This window comes from Lupinus angustifolius, chromosome LG16, assembly GCF_001865875.1.
Source record: "Lupinus angustifolius cultivar Tanjil chromosome LG16, LupAngTanjil_v1.0, whole genome shotgun sequence".
In the NCBI taxonomy this organism is placed as follows: Eukaryota; Viridiplantae; Streptophyta; class Magnoliopsida; order Fabales; family Fabaceae; genus Lupinus; species Lupinus angustifolius.
Window position 1 is genome coordinate 3,989,454 of NC_032024.1, and position 16,806 is coordinate 4,006,259.

Sequence of the window (16,806 nt, forward strand, 5' to 3'; positions counted from 1 at the left end):
GCTATGAAGGTCAGGATGAGAATATTAATAGTTAATGCATCCATGGGTCGTTATGCATGATCCTTAGTATGGGAGCACATCTGCTATCTCACACCTTATGTCATTCCATTTACCATGGGTTAATGATTGGTTAGAAAAATATTTAATAATTAAATTTTAACTAAAATATATTTTTTCTAACCAATCGCATGTTCATGGTACATGGAGTAGCACAAAGTGCGGGACAGCAGATGTGTACCCTCTTAGTATAAGGAACCTCCTTTTTGGCAGGGTGCATTTGCATAGAATTTTTAAAGGATACATATTTTATTTATTTTAAAATAAAATAATATTATAATATTGTCAAATTTTATTCCTCTCATATTCCAGTGCTGGAGGATCTAATCTCACCCATTCTCATCATCATATGTTAGTAGTTTTTATATTATTTGAGGAAAGTCATAGTTTGCAAATGATATTCAATCCTATTTCCCCATCAAGGATCATGCATATGTCCATAAAAATTGGGGGAGAAAGATAATGTGACAAGTAATTAAATGAATATAGATTATCATAAAATTGTTGTGCTTCATTGCACCAACAATCAATGAATAAATAAATACTGGCTTCTATGTATAAAAAAAGTTTCTGTATCAACAAAAATCATAGCAATGTACCCAAAAAAACAAAAAATCACAGCCACCAATCATCATCAAGTACTAACCTGTCCCTACTCAACTCAATGAACTAATGATTTGGGTATTCACAAAAAAAAGAGCATGAATGATTGATACAATCTACAACATATAATGTCATGATTTGAGATTAATGAATCAGAAATAGTAAAACCCTACTTATCTATCTAAAATTTCCATTCTTCCTTTTACCAGGAAAGCTATATGTCATATGCTTTGTTACTGGTCTAAAGGCAAAGTTACAGGACTGAGGCTAAGGTTAAGGACATTCTAATCATCCAGGTTCAGAAGAAAGCACCACAACCTTTGGAGTTTATTTGATTAGTCCTAAAAAATGTAAATACATGGAGAAAAGTACACATATATTCTATAGGAATTTACACTAGGCTCTCACCTAATTGGTTCAACAAGAATATAGCCTTATCCCACAAGTAAAGAGGTGTTTCCTGTATTTGCATTTATAATTTCTATGTCACAAGACTCTACCTTAGTTTGTGACAAGACTCACCCTCTAAAATGCCAACACCCCATACCATTACACCCAACCACAAACATTCCTAAGAAGGGCATCCTATTGTCCGAAACTCCCACCCGATGGGATACGGAGATAATATATGTATGTCGTCTTAACCTATAAGCAAATTTTCAAGATCTAAACCCATAACCTTCCTATCATATGACAACAACTTTATCATTGCGGCATTGCAATAAGACCCGCCCTTTAAACAGAGCACATAACTAAAGCAAATAGACATACACAAGTTAAAACAATGCTACTCTGAAGTGAGTGAGCAAGGCAAGACTGTATCTAACTTTAATTTGATAAAATGCATGGCATAGTTCCCCACTTGAATGAATGATTTCTAATTCCTACATTCATAATCATATGTAGTCCTACCACACAATATCTGCTACCCTTCCAAGCACATGAAGGAATAAAACTTATACCACAATTACATAATTATCTCATTTATCCTACCTACCGAATACCGAATTAAACATATTGCATCTCATTTCTTCATAAAATAAGATGTCATAAAATCGGGAGCACATTTTCTGTCTCACAAATCGTGTTACTTCATATGTCACATGCCATTCTAAAATGAACCACATACCAAGTAACTATGTAGATAATAATGCAAAGATAAGATATAGTGTAAGCAAATGAAAATACACACTTCCATCAACCAATTTGAATTCCCTGAAAGTAGTTAAATTCCCATAATACAAATTATCCTTACTTTATCTCACTGAATGAAGACACAATCTATGAATTGCGTTCGGGGAAAGAGAAGGATTCATCATCAGTAGAAAGTGAAGTTGGGTCAGAATCAAATCGAGATTGAGATTGTTGTAGCTGTTGCTGTTGTTGCTGCTGCTGTTGTTGTTGTTGTTGAGCTTTATCAAGATAAGGTTTGAATCCAATTTGTAAACTCAAATACCCAAACGCTAACGCTCCCACCACTATTATCCCTGACCTAACCGCGTTCCTCGTCGTTTCTGTTACTGGAGCCATTATCCCTCTTCCACCAACACAATTAATTATTTAATTGATTAATTCAATTAAGTACTTTTTATATACCTAAGCTTAAACGACACGTCGTTTTTCTCACTTTGTTTTAAAAAAATGGTAATATCTTTGCCTTTTGATAATAAACTAATTCAGATGCCTTTCGCTCACAATAATCAAACTCTTCAGTTTTTTCTGAGATCTAGTAAAATGTTACAGGTCTTGACAATTTAAAAGAAATTACATTTTCTTTTAAACTGCCAACACGTGCAATGTTATTAAGCTACACCATCAAACCTAGCTGAATCGTGAAACGGTGGTTTTTCAATCTTTCTGACTTTTTTTCAGGTATTCATTTGCTTAATTTTCTTAGCCTTTTTTATGCATTAATTGAAAAGAGTTTGGGATTTGTGTTTTGTTGTTGAGATATTGCAGGTGAGTAATTGCTTTGTTTTGCTCAATGTTAATGAAACATGTCATGAATTCCCAATTATCCTTCTTGGGTTGTGCAAACACTTGTATGCTATTGGCTTCTTCATCTGTTTTCAGAAGACAACATTTGTTGATAAGATCTCTTGGAGTTGGAAGTGGAATTCATCACCACACATATTGTGCAAATATGCAGCAACACTTGAGTTCTGTTGAGGTTGATGCTGATAGTGTTATTAGAGCAATTACTCCTGCTCTTGATGCTAGTAGACATAAAGGCCAGGCAGGTACTCAATTCTTCTTCCAATTACATATGTATGATACATTTTTATCTGTTTAATTATTAAATCCTAGGAAGTATAGATACATATGAGTTACCTATAAGACAATGTAACCCGATCTCGACTGGGAAAACCTGCTTTGAATGGGTTTGGGTTTAGTCCGGGTTTTGTATAGGCAATAAACCCGCTTATATATATTAGTACAGTTAGGATTATATTTCGAGTCTGGGAAACCCCGATGGGGTGGGGATGAGGTTCATTTTTTTCAACCCTGAAGGGTTCGAATTAGGGAAGGTAGAACCGGAACCCAACCTGCAGTGTTGCCATTCCTAGTTACTGACATGTCATGGTATAGATACACTGATATGGAAAATTGTTCATAAAATAATTCAAAGATAAATAGAGGAAAAATATTTATAATGTATTGAAGTATCCAATAGGGGCATATAGGTTATCTGTGCAATAACCATTTGCATTGATACTATATAGGTAAAAAAAAAACAAAGGAAAAGCAATATGTTATCTTTCAAAAAAAATCAGGTAAGATACAATTTTTATTAGAAACTGAAGCATAAGGCTTCAGCAAATAGAGGGTAAAAGATACGATCAAAACATAAGTCACATTGCCACATACAAGACACCTTAAAGTGCATTTGCACCTACCAACTTCATGCACCATACCACCAAAGCTAAAATCTAAAACAACAGGCAGGCACCATCTAAGAAAAATCATGATTCACCCCTCCCCCAATCTTTATACATTCAGCAGCAAAAACAAAAAAAAAAATTGCAGACAATCTCCCACACAACTATTTATTTGCTATACTTCTCTACCTGTGTTTTATTTTGTTCATTAAATTTCTTTTCTGGATATGTCATGTAATAAAATGTTCTGAAATTATTGAAAGTATTCTGTCCTGGAGTTTTTTCTGTTCATTTCATGTAGCATTTGGAACCAACTACCAAGGCTGTAGTGAGTTGTGTTAATCTAAGATAGAAAATTGAGAAAGCATAAGCTGTCAACTCTTACCAGAGGACCGACTATGTGTTAATTATATTTGGGTTTGTGATTGGAGTTAAAGTAACAAATATCTAATGTTTCCTTGGCTCATGCTTCCAATCAGGAAAAATAGCTGTTATTGGAGGGTGTCGTGAATATACAGGCGCTCCATATTTTGCTGCCATTTCAGCCTTAAAAATTGTTAGTATTGACACTCCTTTTCTAATTACCCTTTCCCCTCTTACTGAATTCTGCATCTAGTTCGGTAGATTATAATGTTTGGCTCATATGATTTTTTCTCTCTTCTTCAAGTATCTTTTTCTCTGAAGTTATTTTTTGCCTTTTCTGTTGTATCAAATTATCCAACTATTTTCTCACCCATGCAGGGTGCAGATCTGTCCCATGTTTTCTGCACAAAAGATGCTGCTCCTGTCATCAAAAGCTACAGTCCTGAGTTGATTGTGCACCCCATTTTGGAAGAATCTTACAGTGTCAGGTATAAATTCTACGCAATCTTCAGCTTTCTAAAAGCACATTTCAAAACCAAGTGAGTATTTAAGTGATAGTGTAATTTCAGGGAGGAAGACAAGAAAATCATATCAGGCAAGGTTCTTGCTGAAGTTGACAAGTGGATGGAAAGATTTGACTGTCTTGTCATTGGTCCAGGCCTTGGAAGAGATCCGTTTCTTCTAGTATGCTTTCTCTTGAAATGCTTCACCGGGTCCCATTTTATTACACCAGAAAATAATTTGCTTTTTTAAAACTTATTGTGTTTGCTTTTGGACATTAGGTTTTATCTTAATTCTTATCCTTTTCCAGTATGCATGTTTGAATGCATGCGTTTCATGCTATGATACAATGATGCCTAAAAGGCAAATTTTTCTCACGTGGAAGCTCATTTGGCTTAAGATGTGACAAATCATGAACTCATAAATTTTGAAACTTGGTATTATTCCGAAATTCTTACAATAGTTAATAAGGATAGGGGAACTGTATTAGCTGGTTAACCAGCTTTTGTTCCCATGTCAAAGAACTGCACTGCCTTAAGCTATTAAGCTATTAAGCAAGGGTATATATATAGAATTAAAATTTTGGTCTTTCAAGATATACTCAATCTTTACTAGATCTATTTCTTTTTCCTTCTTTTCTTTGGTTTAGGAATTTGTTTTTCCCTTGAGTTCGATGATATTATATGTCTTAACTTTTATGACTACCTGTTGCCAGTGTCCATCTTTAATTCCATCATTTGCATGATGTTGTCAGGACTGTGTGAGTGAAATCATGAGACATGCAAGACAGTCAAACGTCCCAATTGTTATAGATGGGGTATGTATATTGAGGTTTAGATTTTAGACTCCTTATAATCTGGATGACATGTTCATAGTGACTGCATCTTTTGTCTGTATATTTGGTCATCCTTGTCAACTGTTTTGGGTGTTTTTCAGGATGGACTTTTTCTTGTTACAAATAATCTTGACCTTGTTAGTGGCTATGCCTTAGCTGTTCTAACCCCAAATGTCAATGAATATAAGCGTCTTGTCCAGAAAGTATTGAGTTCTGAAGTAGATGATGTGGATGGTACACAGCAATTGGTATCTCTTTCCAAACAGTAAGTTCTTTTTTTTGAATTACTGGTTTTTTTTGCTAGAACATTATTCAGGCAATTGATCCTTGTGTATGTATTGTATGCTATTTATGATATGCATATATGTTGAGGATAGTTGGGTTGGTTTATATTTTTAACATGCTAACTTTTATGAATCCAAATATGCTTGCCACTCATACTTGCATCTAGACAAGTTTCTTTTCCTTTTCCTTCTGCGTAATGTGTTTTGAAATTTGCTTGGGTGTGGGCAGTTTCATCTATCACACATTACATTATAGTGTTCACTCCAGATAATGGACAATTGTCAATAGCTTGGTTGTCAAATGAGTCTCATAAATATCATATCACTAGCCAGATATTGCTCTGTTATATTTTTTTGACTTTCGACCATGAAAATCTTATCATAAAATACTGTGGTGGTAAATGGTTGGTTGCATTTCTAAATTGGGGAACTCCATTCTTTTCAACCATCTGGTTCTCAAAAATAGAAATAACTACTTTTGTTGAGCCCTCTATATATAAATTTCATAATGCTTTTTCATTGTGGCACTGTGCACTTAATCTCTCAAGGTGCTAACTGAAAGATGCTTGAACTCTTAAATCCTGATTCAGGACTGCATCAATTGAAGTGTGATATAGTTGATGCTCGGGTTGATTCATGAAATGTGCTGGTTAAATATTGTTTAAACATTTTATAATCCTTTGATTTGTTGCTAAAAGGAACTAAACATCTTTTAGCTATACAAAGAACTAGAGCCAACCGTGCTAAATTTTTTTGTTCACAGATACATTCACTGTTTATCATTATTATCTGTCATTACGTACAACAGTTTATTGGCAACTATGGCATGTTCTTTGCAGGATTGGCGGTGTTACTGTCCTCAAGAAAGGAAAATCGGATCTCATAAGTGATGGCGCCACAGGTAGATTTTCTATAAACAATAGTTAGTTCTGTTTTTTAGAACCAGAAAGAAATGAGTGAAAAATGGATAAAAGTCTCTTTCATCCTTCGTTTCTTTCTTTTAAAAGGTCTCCAGTAGAAGCATTTTTCGATAATGCCAACATAACACATCTAAATAAAAATAACTTAAATTTTAAAACAAGGGCCATGGCAAAAAATGTGAGAGGGTTGGGAAGTTGTTCATTTAAACTCTACCTAATATTATTGAGGGTTATCACAATTAGATCTTGCCAAATGAGCTGGCTTGATTTAATTTCCCAACAAAAAATCTTTATAAATAGAAAAAAGTTAATAAAATTACTGTGAACAAATTCATATATCCCCAAATTTCATGATTGTGGTTAAGCTTTTTTCAAGAATCATATTTGATCAAAAAATTTCCCCCAATCTTTGTCCGTTTGTTCTAAAATAAGAAACTGGTCTCTTTTCATCACTTTTACTTATCATATTGTGGAGTCTAAATTTGTTCTGTAGAATTTTGATTTAGCCACCCATAGAACTGAGTTTACTAATGCAATTGAAATCCTTAATTTATCTATGAAGTAGGAACTTTACAATGTGGAATAGACAACAATATTTTATGAACCATGACCTGAAAACCGGGGCCTGACAATATGTAATGGTATTGACTATTGACTGCTCTATTGAACATGGAATTAGCTTATGGTATAGACACATTATGGTAACCACAGATATTTGCAAATCATTTGATTGTGGTTATTATTCATGCAGTTAAATCAGTGAGCATCTATGGTTCTCTTAGACGTTGTGGTGGCCAAGGTGATATCCTATCTGGAAGGCAAGTAATTATTTCTTCATGTTTGTGTTATTCCCTTCTTGGAAATTTTATGTTTTATGCTTACATTGTCCTTTCTGCCAGATGAAGTTCTCTTTGATTTTTATCATTGATCTATCTGATCCCTTCCCTCATTGTTAGTGTCTTATTGTTATATCTAAACACATTCAAGAAACAAATCAAGGCTCGTACAGAATCTACCCTCTTGAGAATTTGGAGCTTTCTTTATCAAACATTGACAAAGAGAAGAAAATGATACCTCCTTTATTTTGTTTTTACTTTTCCTTTGACAACTTATTCTGATTCGATCATTTGCTTGTCTTTCATTGCAAGAGAGAAAGTAAATCAGAAGACCACTATGTCAGTGGAGAGTCTTGAATTGGACCAATAGTTTTAAGTTGTGGAAGAAATTCAAGTTGTCAAACTTCCACAGCTCCATTAATGTTACTAGTTTACTAATCCTTGGTGACATCTATTGTTTGTGCGTAATACATACGGCTATTTTCACTTATCCTATCTGTAACTATGAGAAACAAGTCTTACAATACTATTAAAGCAAATCAATTATTTCTCTGTTATTGGAATTTGAATTTCTTTACAAACATGCTTATTTTAATTGGTACAGTGTTGCTGTCTTTTTGTCGTGGGCACGCCAAGCAGCTTCTGATCCAAATTCAAATCTCAGGTTATCTATGGCATTCCACATGGAATATTTTTTTTTATTCTGTTTTTTAATATCATTATACCCTTGTTATATTTTTATTGCAGTTTTAAGAATCCAACAGGATTAAGGCTTGATTGTTGTTCTTGTAGTTCTAAGAATCCAACAGTTTTGGGATGCATTGCTGGTTCTGCTATTTTGAGGAAGGCTGCTTCACTTGCATTCTCAAATAAGAAAAGATCAACGGTCACTGGTGACATCATTGAATGCTTGGGTAAAAGGTTGGTCTTCTTGATAAACATCAATTTTAGGGTAAATTATACTTTCTTTGAAACAACTTGATCATCCCTACACCCTTCTTGTTTCAGAAATTACACTGATCTCTTATTATGTTTATATTGTCATTGAATTTACATCCTCGACGATAATTAAGCTTTAACATTACATTCATTCCCCTCCTTTATTCAGGAGTATCAAGTTTGATATCATAAAATTTTAGGAGCTTAAAGAAACTTGCAACAGAACTCAACGAGGATCCTTGAGTAGGAATAAAATTATTCTTCCTTCTAGACAACCTTGCTACAAGTTACAAGCAATAGTTGGGTAATCTCATCCATGGACTAGAAAATACTTGCAAAGGTGCTAGATTGCTAGAATAGAAGTAAAGCAGCAATTTTTAATTTCGGGTCATTCCCAATCCCCGAAAATGAAGGGTCGGACAGTGGTTCTTAGTCGGAGTCGATGGTAGTGGTTGAGTTTTGTTGTGTGCTCACTACCTTTGAGTTTTTGCGATATTACACCCGGGATTCCTCAAAACAGAGGTGCTAAGTGCAAAGTTTACATTTAGTCAATAGGGGAGAAGTAAGTCTAATGACATTATAAACTTATAGGAATGAGTGTAATTTCTGAAATAAGAGTAGTCACAACTCACAAATGTAATAATTATGTGAAATCTAAGGAAGTTTGATCTTGGTATACTTGTGTAAAGATTTTAGTGTGTCAACTAATCATACATCACCTCAAATATGAGCTATATAAGATAGTCATTATAGAAGTTGGATGTGACAATGCATGATTGGTTGATAATAAAAAATCTTGACATTTTTAGTGGAATTTAATTAAATCCTAGCTTTATTGGGAGAAAATTGCACTATTTAACTTCTTGCATTCTTTCTTGCAGTGTAGAAGATGTTTGTCCGGCCTGTTAAAGGTGATGATGGTAGAAAGAAGTGCGAGTGTGACTTGTTATAACTGTTACAATAAATTTTAATATGATGAATTTACACTTTTAATATCTATGTCAGTGTATGTATAATGAATAATGTGAGTGTATAAAACATTTAGAATGTCGGTGCATAAATATTAAAATATTGTTTTACGCTTCTGTATACTGGAAGTAAATTATGCTCTGTAGATTTATTTTCTTGAATAGTGAACAAACAAATGTGCAAATACTCAGAGACCACAAAACAACCCTTCACATTGACGAAAGGTACTAGTGAAATCATCTAATAATTCCATTCTTAAGGATGAGAAAAGAAAACATAAAAATGTCATCTAATAACCAACTAGATTGTGCAAATAAGCACTCATAAAAAATCAGTAATATATAAGGAAAACTTACACAGCGTTGAACAACAATGTTTGATGACAATTTCTTGAAGAAATCGAAGATAAAAAAGTATCTAGTCTTTGATTAGGAATAAAATGTCTCATAAGGTCAAAATTTGGAGTCCAAGTACAAATAAAAGATAAAGGGTTTGAATATTTTTGAGAAAGAAGGAGAACCTTGTCAATTGACTGCAACAAAGAATGTTTCAGAAAGTAAAGAAAAAAGGATTTGAATTGAAGATTATCAGATTTTGGTTCTCCCATGCTTTTTTTAAAACGTTTCTGTTTCATATTTACTGCTATGCTTTTTTTTATAAGCTATACACTGCTATAGGGAGTGCTATGGTTATTAATCAATGCCTACTAATTCGCCGATACTTCATTTGAAAGGCAATAAAACCTGAAATAAGTAAGTTAAAAGACGCAACAGTGAGCGTAAAGATTTATACACAATTATTATATCATCTACTGTTTATTTGAGTTATTTTTGAAAAGTTAATGATAACTAAATATGGATGATAGGTGACACAATGACAATGTATAAAATTCATATATTGTTCGTGCATACATCTTTATCTAACGATGTAAAGTTCCGTTATATCCACAGGATAACCATAAGGTCAAGGGTTCAATTCCTAATATGAAAATTTGTAGGGAAAGTCAGTCACACATAGCGAAATGTGAGAGAATACATACCAAATAAATAACAACCCCTCAATTTATATGATTTAGTTTCTTACATGAAAAGTGAGGGATTCCGATACTACAAAAAATGACAACCCTCACTAGTTTACATGACTTGATTGATTAAGTGAAATAAGCAGTTATTGTCACCATATATTTAACATGCATGATAAATGTTATACATTCTTAAATTTAATATAAGATTGAATAGTTGCTGAGGGTGAAGGTAAAATCATGTCTCAAGCCAGACACATATTTTTATTACAATGGAAAAGTACAACTGTACATTAGAAACATAATTTGATATCAAGTACCCCACAATAACCTCTACTAATAGTTCCACTCTTCTCACTGTTATCATTCAAGGTATTTACATGACCCCCTCAAGCATGCCTTACAGTTATAACCACATAAAAACATTGCTCCATATGTCCCATTTCAAATAAAGATATTCTACTCTGTGGCTGCAACAACTGTTGGCCCCTCCACCTGGTCATTCATCCCACCAAAGACACAAAATAGAGCATAAGATATCAAAATATCAAAAACCAGATATGTTGAGTGAAACAGGCAATAGAAATAGAAATATGAGTGTAATATCTATGCACTGACAATGTAAAAATTTATACACAATCAATGCATCATTCACCATTCATTTGTATTACTTTTATTTAAAATTCAATAATGATAAAATATGAATGTTGATGATGCATGACAGTGTAAATATTTCTTAAATTATCAGTATATATATTTTTTTCTCTGGAAATAGGTTAATGCAAACCAATTTTTTTGGAAATCAACCTGGGAGTAGATTAAATACTTCCCCCATCTTATAATATGTCACTATAGAGAGAGTAAAAAATGGTTCCTATTGTCTAATACTTCAGAAAATGAATAAAACATTAAAATAAAAAATTCATTTTTATTTTTATCTCTTGATAACTCCATTAAATGGAATGGAAGAACATTGTTTTTTTGAGAAGGGTGATAATTTTATCTAATCTAATGTATAATATAGGGAAGAACTCAGGTTGTAGCAGAAATTCTATTTAAACTCATTTCATTTTGTTACCTTGAAGGTTGCACCCCAGATTTCCTCTTCCTCAGCAGGTACTGCAGTAATCTTGTTCTTAGGATTCTCATAGCATCTCAATCCTCCAACTGTTGTGGAGTAGAAACACCCTGTACAATTTAGAGAGCAATGATGCCAAAAATTAGATGGAAATCTTACAAAATTGAGGAAAATGGACAAAGAAATGAGACAATGTCATTGTAGTTGGTAAAGAATTCATATTCTACCCAAAGAATTTGGTATGTGTGTTAAATTTTTCATTTTCTTCCCTTTTCTATTTGCATATTTGTGCAGTTACAATAATTAAATGTCGTGTTTACGATAACTGCAGATGCAGGAAAATGTGACAACAATTACAGACACGACTCGAGTGAGGAGAATCAAAACTACAACATTGTGGTCTCAATTGTGGTTGGCAATTTAAAGGGTAATTGTGATGCATTTGACAAATATACATAAGCACATAAATAAACCAACCTTGAGGGAAAGAAGCGAGTGACTTGCCACATGACCCTTTAAGCAGTTCTGCATCATCAGAAAATGCTACGTTTCCATCCGCGGTTATTCCCCAATAAAGAGGAACCTTACCAGCTTGATCCTGTCATAAATAACACAAGCACAATGTTCTGAGTAAAAGTAACTAATTAACTAAAGATCGTGGCGGTGGAGCGAGAAAATTAATGATGGGATGAATTACTTACAGCAGCCACAAAGAGGGTAGAAGTGGACTTGTCAAAAACTATGAAAGCAAAGCTCCCACTGAGATGGCCAACAACATGATTAGCAGGGTATGGAGCTCGATCGCGTAAAGTTTTGTAAGCTTCGATGACCAAAAGTACTTCATTGGTAGACTTGGCTAGTCCATATTGTTGCCTCAAGCTTCCCAAGTTGTCAAGAGCTCCCTCAAACAAGCAGAAAACCTCATCCTTAACGGCAAATGACCTGTCATTTTTTCACTCTGTATTTAGATAACTACATAGAGATATAGAATTGCCATAACAAACATTGAATCATAGTTAGATGGTTATCTCGTTTAGCCTAGATACCCCATACTGGGTTCGATATAGATGCAGTTTTGTAATAATAATGTAAAAACTGATAAGCCGCATAGAATCGGATATTATGCATATGCATCGGACCTGTTACATCTAACCATGTCACTTTGCGGTGAACACTGCAATCTAGGTAATCAGATCATACATCTTACTCCTTCAATTTACCAGTCATTATCCTATCCAAAAACAACTATTACATGAAGTTTACTTATGTCCCATAGTACTCTACTGTTTAAGGCATTGCAAGCCCACAATTTACATCAAAGAAACATGCAAGAACAAGGATGAGTTATCTCAACTCATGTCCCAAATTTTGTCTCACGTAAAAAAACAGAAAAAATAATAAATATTTGATTTTTTTAATTCACATTGCATATTTGTTCAACTTTCATATGCTGGAACAAAAAAGCAAACTATACATATTATTATTTTAATTGAAATATTTATCCAATCATTAATCAACTGATTTATGAAATAAGGCATTTGTATTGGAAACTAGACAGAAATGGTAGTGACGAGATTTAAAAAAAAAAGAATCTGCCTTTATTCTCGCCAAAGGAACCCACTGAACGTTGAAAACCAATACAATTAAGTCAACAACTTCAAAGATAAGGAAACAGAATACGACACCCAACTTTAATAATGGAGGTATCAAGCATTATGCATCATGCTTTTAATGTTATATAGTACTCCCTCCATCTCATATTATTTTTTAACCAATCATATTATTTTTGAACCAATTATCTATTTAAAATTGTTATATATACACATATATAAAATACGGTTTTAATATATATATACTGACAATGTAAAAATGACAGTAATTATCCACCATTGATTTGTTAATCACTGTTGACTTTCAAACAAAAGTAATATAAATCAATAGTAGATAAATTTTATATTGTCGGTGCATAGATTTTAAACTCATATTTATAGACTTTTGATGTCACCTTATGTTCTGACCAACCAATATGGTCTAGTTTCATATCCCATCCTCAATTCATTATCTTTTGCCACTAAAGCAAATGATAGTCAATATTATGAATTGGACCCGAAACTTCATATCATGGTTATATAATCAAATTGTGTCTAATCAAAAAATCAATGAGCTGAACCACATACCAATACAATACATTATAGTAATATATCATTACACAGAACTATACCGGTTTAAATAGTTCAAAATTAGTTATAGTGATCAGTTTTTACCAAAAACATAAAGGAAATTTAATTTTTACCAAAATATTATTGTGAATGATCAATCATACTACCATTATTTTTGCTTATACTTTTAAAACAGAGTTTATCAATTAGTCACACATTTTGTTTTAACAAATAGTACAAATAAAAATATTTATCACATTATTTATTAATTTTTTAATAGCATGTTAATATAATTAATATCTAATTTCATATTTGCCGTTTAATTACTAATCCAGTTCACTACTATGATTAACAATTTTCACTTGATTTTTTTGTATGACAAACTTGTTGAAAAGTTCTAAAAAAACTCCCAACTAAAAATACCAAACACACATCTATGATCACATTTCATGGATGAAACTCAAAGTATCTGCAATTTTGGACTATTCCACTTAAGCACCGAAAAAGGGGTAAGTTAATTGTATACCAGCACATTTTCTCCAATTTTTTAAGCGAAAAAACAAATTATTCTTGGATGCATTAAAACATGGGGCCCATGGATCAATAATTCACTCCTGCAACCTGGGCTTCAAATCTTAAATTGATACAATAAGGATTTTTTATCCTAAAAAATATATTACTCTATATGTTACTTACTTATAATTGATTAAAAATATATATTTAAGTTAAAAATTTAATAATTAAATATTTTTATGACTAATAACAAATAGTAATATACGAAGTGTCACATTTTCTGGGACCCCTAGTAAATAAACTCAGGCCCACTCAGTCTCAAACCACAATGACTCGAATAATTGATATTTAGTTTATCCAAAGACACACTCTACAAACTACAATTGTATAAAAATAAATAAACCAAATGGATATGTTCCAAATGCTTTATTTAATTAATTATGCCCTGACTATTTATAGCTGTTGCGCAACAAAGAATTGATATATTCCAGAAAAATGAAATAAAAATCTAAAAATAAATCATCTACCCAAAAAAATAATCCTCAACCACCCATTGTAGGGCCATGGGTGGTGTGAACACGGATACGATCTGAGAACTGTAAACAATCACTCTCTGCCCAAAACAATTATTTTTGCAAATATCTTATGTCGAGATAAAACATAAGGAAGTTTATTAAATGTTTTTCTCTATGAAAATTTATTTAATTTTGGTTTTAGATGGTATGACTTTTTCGCTTTTAATTGCTGAAGTTGATATGTCATCTCCTTTTACCATCTACTTCCTATACAAAGGCACCACACGATTCTATATAGGGAAGACATTTATCTTCCGCACCACTTTATATATTATTAAATATATATTATTAGGATTGAAAGAAAAAGATAATCAATAAAATCTTGATAATATATTAAATATTTAATTTTAATTAAATTTTAGTCATTAATAATAGTATATAAAAATATAAATATATTCGTCTTTAAATATGATATGTTATATATGTCTCTATATAAGTTTTTTTAATTGGAGTTAGTTGAAAAAATATCTAATAATTAAATATACCAGTTTAAATCAATGTATATAGAGTGATACATTTTGATCCTATACATAGAGTGACACATTGTGATTATTACACACACGTGGCCTAGTACGTATTTTATGCCCCACCTGCTCTTGTCTTATTCCTTGCCTTACCTTATTTTCTCCTTCAACAGGATTTAATTTGTATCTTCCGATGTCATATTGTGTAATAAGCGATAAACAACTTATGTTTAATTGCTGAAACTATATTAACTTACGGATAAAATCTACGTGAAGGAAAATCTGACAACCAAAAAGATAAATACTATAAATAGTAATAACATGTAGGAGTGAAGTGGATCTAACCATATTCCCCATTCAATTTGATTTGATCATGATTTTGGACTCTATAATTGAATTTTATCAGGTCTAGATTATGATTGGACTCTAATATAATTGTTTAGGATCAAATAAATGATAAGTATGATTGGGCTGACTCATTTCGTGATCATCATTTGTCATGTATATATAGAGGTCTACCTATTCAAACTGTATAATGACATCTATTTATTCCAAAGCATTATCTAATCAAATCTTTGGCGAGATTCAAATTCAAAAGTTCATCGATAAACAATTACGGTTGGATTAGCTTCCGGATTAAGGAATAGTTTAACTTCCAAAAATTAATTAGACTAACACTTATGGCTTATATGGCACATACTCCTTCCCCAGATGTGTCGTTTTTTTGTTTCAAGTCAATTATATATTTCTGACAATTGGATAAAAGAAAAAACTTTAAAGCAAAAACTAATAAAATTAAGTATTTTGATTGGATTTAGACATAGAGTAGTACACTATTTGGAGAAAGGTGATTTCTATCACTTCGTGAAGATGAGTGGTCAATAATCCAATGGGTCAAACATTCCAACGGTAGAAGCAACAAAGTTCTGCTACCACCATCTGATCTGGTTGTTTAAATTCTTATATAACCGATCACACGGTTACCCGATTATTCCCTCAGTAAACTTAACAAAACACCTTAAAAATCGTATTTTTATAAATTGAAAACATTAATCAGCCTATCAAATTTTAATATTTTGCTTTTTTCGCGGTGGTTTATAATTTTTTGTGAAAGAAAGCTACTTAGTTTATAAAAGAACTTATAAATTAAAAATAAGTAAAAGCAACTCTAAGAAGATTTGCACTTAACGTAAAGGAACTGTAACGACGATTTGAGAAAACGACGTCGTTGAAGCGACTCTAAGAAGATTGTAGAAGCCATTGTTAAATATAAATTACCTTGGTTGCCACGGTGACTCGTTGTGGTGAGTATATGCAAACTGAGCATTTTCCCCAACCTGCACCGACACGGAGGATGACTTGCTCTCAACAAACCGCTTCAGCAGCGCCGCCGCCTTTGTCTTCGGCGACGGTGTTCTGCTGCCGGCTGCTACCAGCTCGTCCGGTGGCGATACGATCGAGCTGCTGAATATTCCTAACATCTTCTCTCTATCTACAAATTATAAACAAAAAATAAAAATAGAATGGAAATGAATATTTCACCGGAAAGATCGCACGGTTGAGAATGGAATGGAAAATGAACAAAGGTGTGCTTGGTTATATAGAGAGGAACCACGAGGGTATTTCAGTCTTTCGGTGTAAAAATAAATTTCCATAGTGTATGTGCCCTGTGGGTTCATATTCTATCATATTAAATTTTTACTATGAATTATAATATACTTTTTGTTTTTCATATATTTTATATTATTTTTTTTTTGTCCTTTGTTATAATCCTCTATTTATAGTGTGAGGTGGTTAATAACTTAATATC

The 16,806-nt window shown here is 32.6% G+C and overlaps 2 protein-coding genes and 1 long non-coding RNA gene across 6 annotated transcripts; 2 read left to right on the top strand and 1 right to left on the bottom strand.

The window, feature by feature from the left end:
• Window positions 1,958-9,212, top strand: LOC109329796 (ATP-dependent (S)-NAD(P)H-hydrate dehydratase). 4 transcript variants are annotated; one of them, XM_019563623.1, is made up of 12 exons: window positions 1,958-2,087; window positions 2,734-2,900; window positions 4,019-4,095; window positions 4,281-4,390; window positions 4,472-4,586; window positions 5,158-5,220; window positions 5,340-5,503; window positions 6,362-6,423; window positions 7,194-7,260; window positions 7,883-7,942; window positions 8,071-8,199; window positions 9,099-9,212. In XM_019563623.1, exons 2-12 carry the CDS (start codon window positions 2,804-2,806, stop codon window positions 9,124-9,126), a joined length of 972 nt encoding a protein of 323 aa, XP_019419168.1. In that variant the 5' UTR covers window positions 1,958-2,087; window positions 2,734-2,803; the 3' UTR covers window positions 9,127-9,212. The 4 variants fall into 4 exon arrangements, with proteins under 4 accessions (XP_019419168.1, XP_019419166.1, XP_019419167.1 ...); XM_019563621.1 differs by lacking the exon at window positions 1,958-2,087 and adding an exon at window positions 2,431-2,513 and having other exon boundaries at window positions 2,727-2,900; XM_019563622.1 differs by lacking the exon at window positions 1,958-2,087 and adding an exon at window positions 2,434-2,532.
• Window positions 10,396-16,574, bottom strand: LOC109329797 (stem-specific protein TSJT1). The gene is made up of 5 exons (XM_019563624.1): window positions 16,275-16,574; window positions 11,987-12,227; window positions 11,763-11,883; window positions 11,286-11,395; window positions 10,396-10,702 (listed from the first exon to the last, which is right to left on the bottom strand). The coding sequence occupies exons 1-5, from the start codon at window positions 16,475-16,477 to the stop codon at window positions 10,667-10,669; spliced, it is 711 nt and encodes a 236-aa protein (XP_019419169.1). The 5' UTR covers window positions 16,478-16,574; the 3' UTR covers window positions 10,396-10,666.
• Window positions 10,701-11,119, top strand: LOC109329798. The gene is made up of 2 exons (XR_002105583.1): window positions 10,701-10,806; window positions 10,983-11,119. It is a non-coding gene; the product is annotated as an uncharacterized LOC109329798 (long non-coding RNA).

What these genes read in the sequence shown, in the direction of transcription:
- LOC109329796 (XM_019563620.1), top strand. Translation starts at nt 2,645, where the DNA reads ATGTTAATGAAACATGTCATGAATTCCCAATTATCCTTCTTGGGTTGT. An exon ending in TAGACATAAAGGCCAGGCAG is followed by an intron (nt 2,901 to 4,018) that starts GTACTCAATTCT and finishes GCTTCCAATCAG; the next exon opens with GAAAAATAGCTGTTATTGGA. An exon ending in GGTGATATCCTATCTGGAAG is followed by an intron (nt 7,261 to 7,882) that starts GCAAGTAATTAT and finishes TAATTGGTACAG; the next exon opens with TGTTGCTGTCTTTTTGTCGT.
- LOC109329797 (XM_019563624.1), bottom strand. Translation starts at nt 16,477, where the DNA reads ATGTTAGGAATATTCAGCAGCTCGATCGTATCGCCACCGGACGAGCTG. An exon ending in GAGTCACCGTGGCAACCAAG is followed by an intron (nt 12,228 to 16,274) that starts GTAATTTATATT and finishes AAAAAATGACAG; the next exon opens with GTCATTTGCCGTTAAGGATG. An exon ending in TCTGGGGTGCAACCTTCAAG is followed by an intron (nt 10,703 to 11,285) that starts GTAACAAAATGA and finishes ATGAATGACCAG; the next exon opens with GTGGAGGGGCCAACAGTTGT.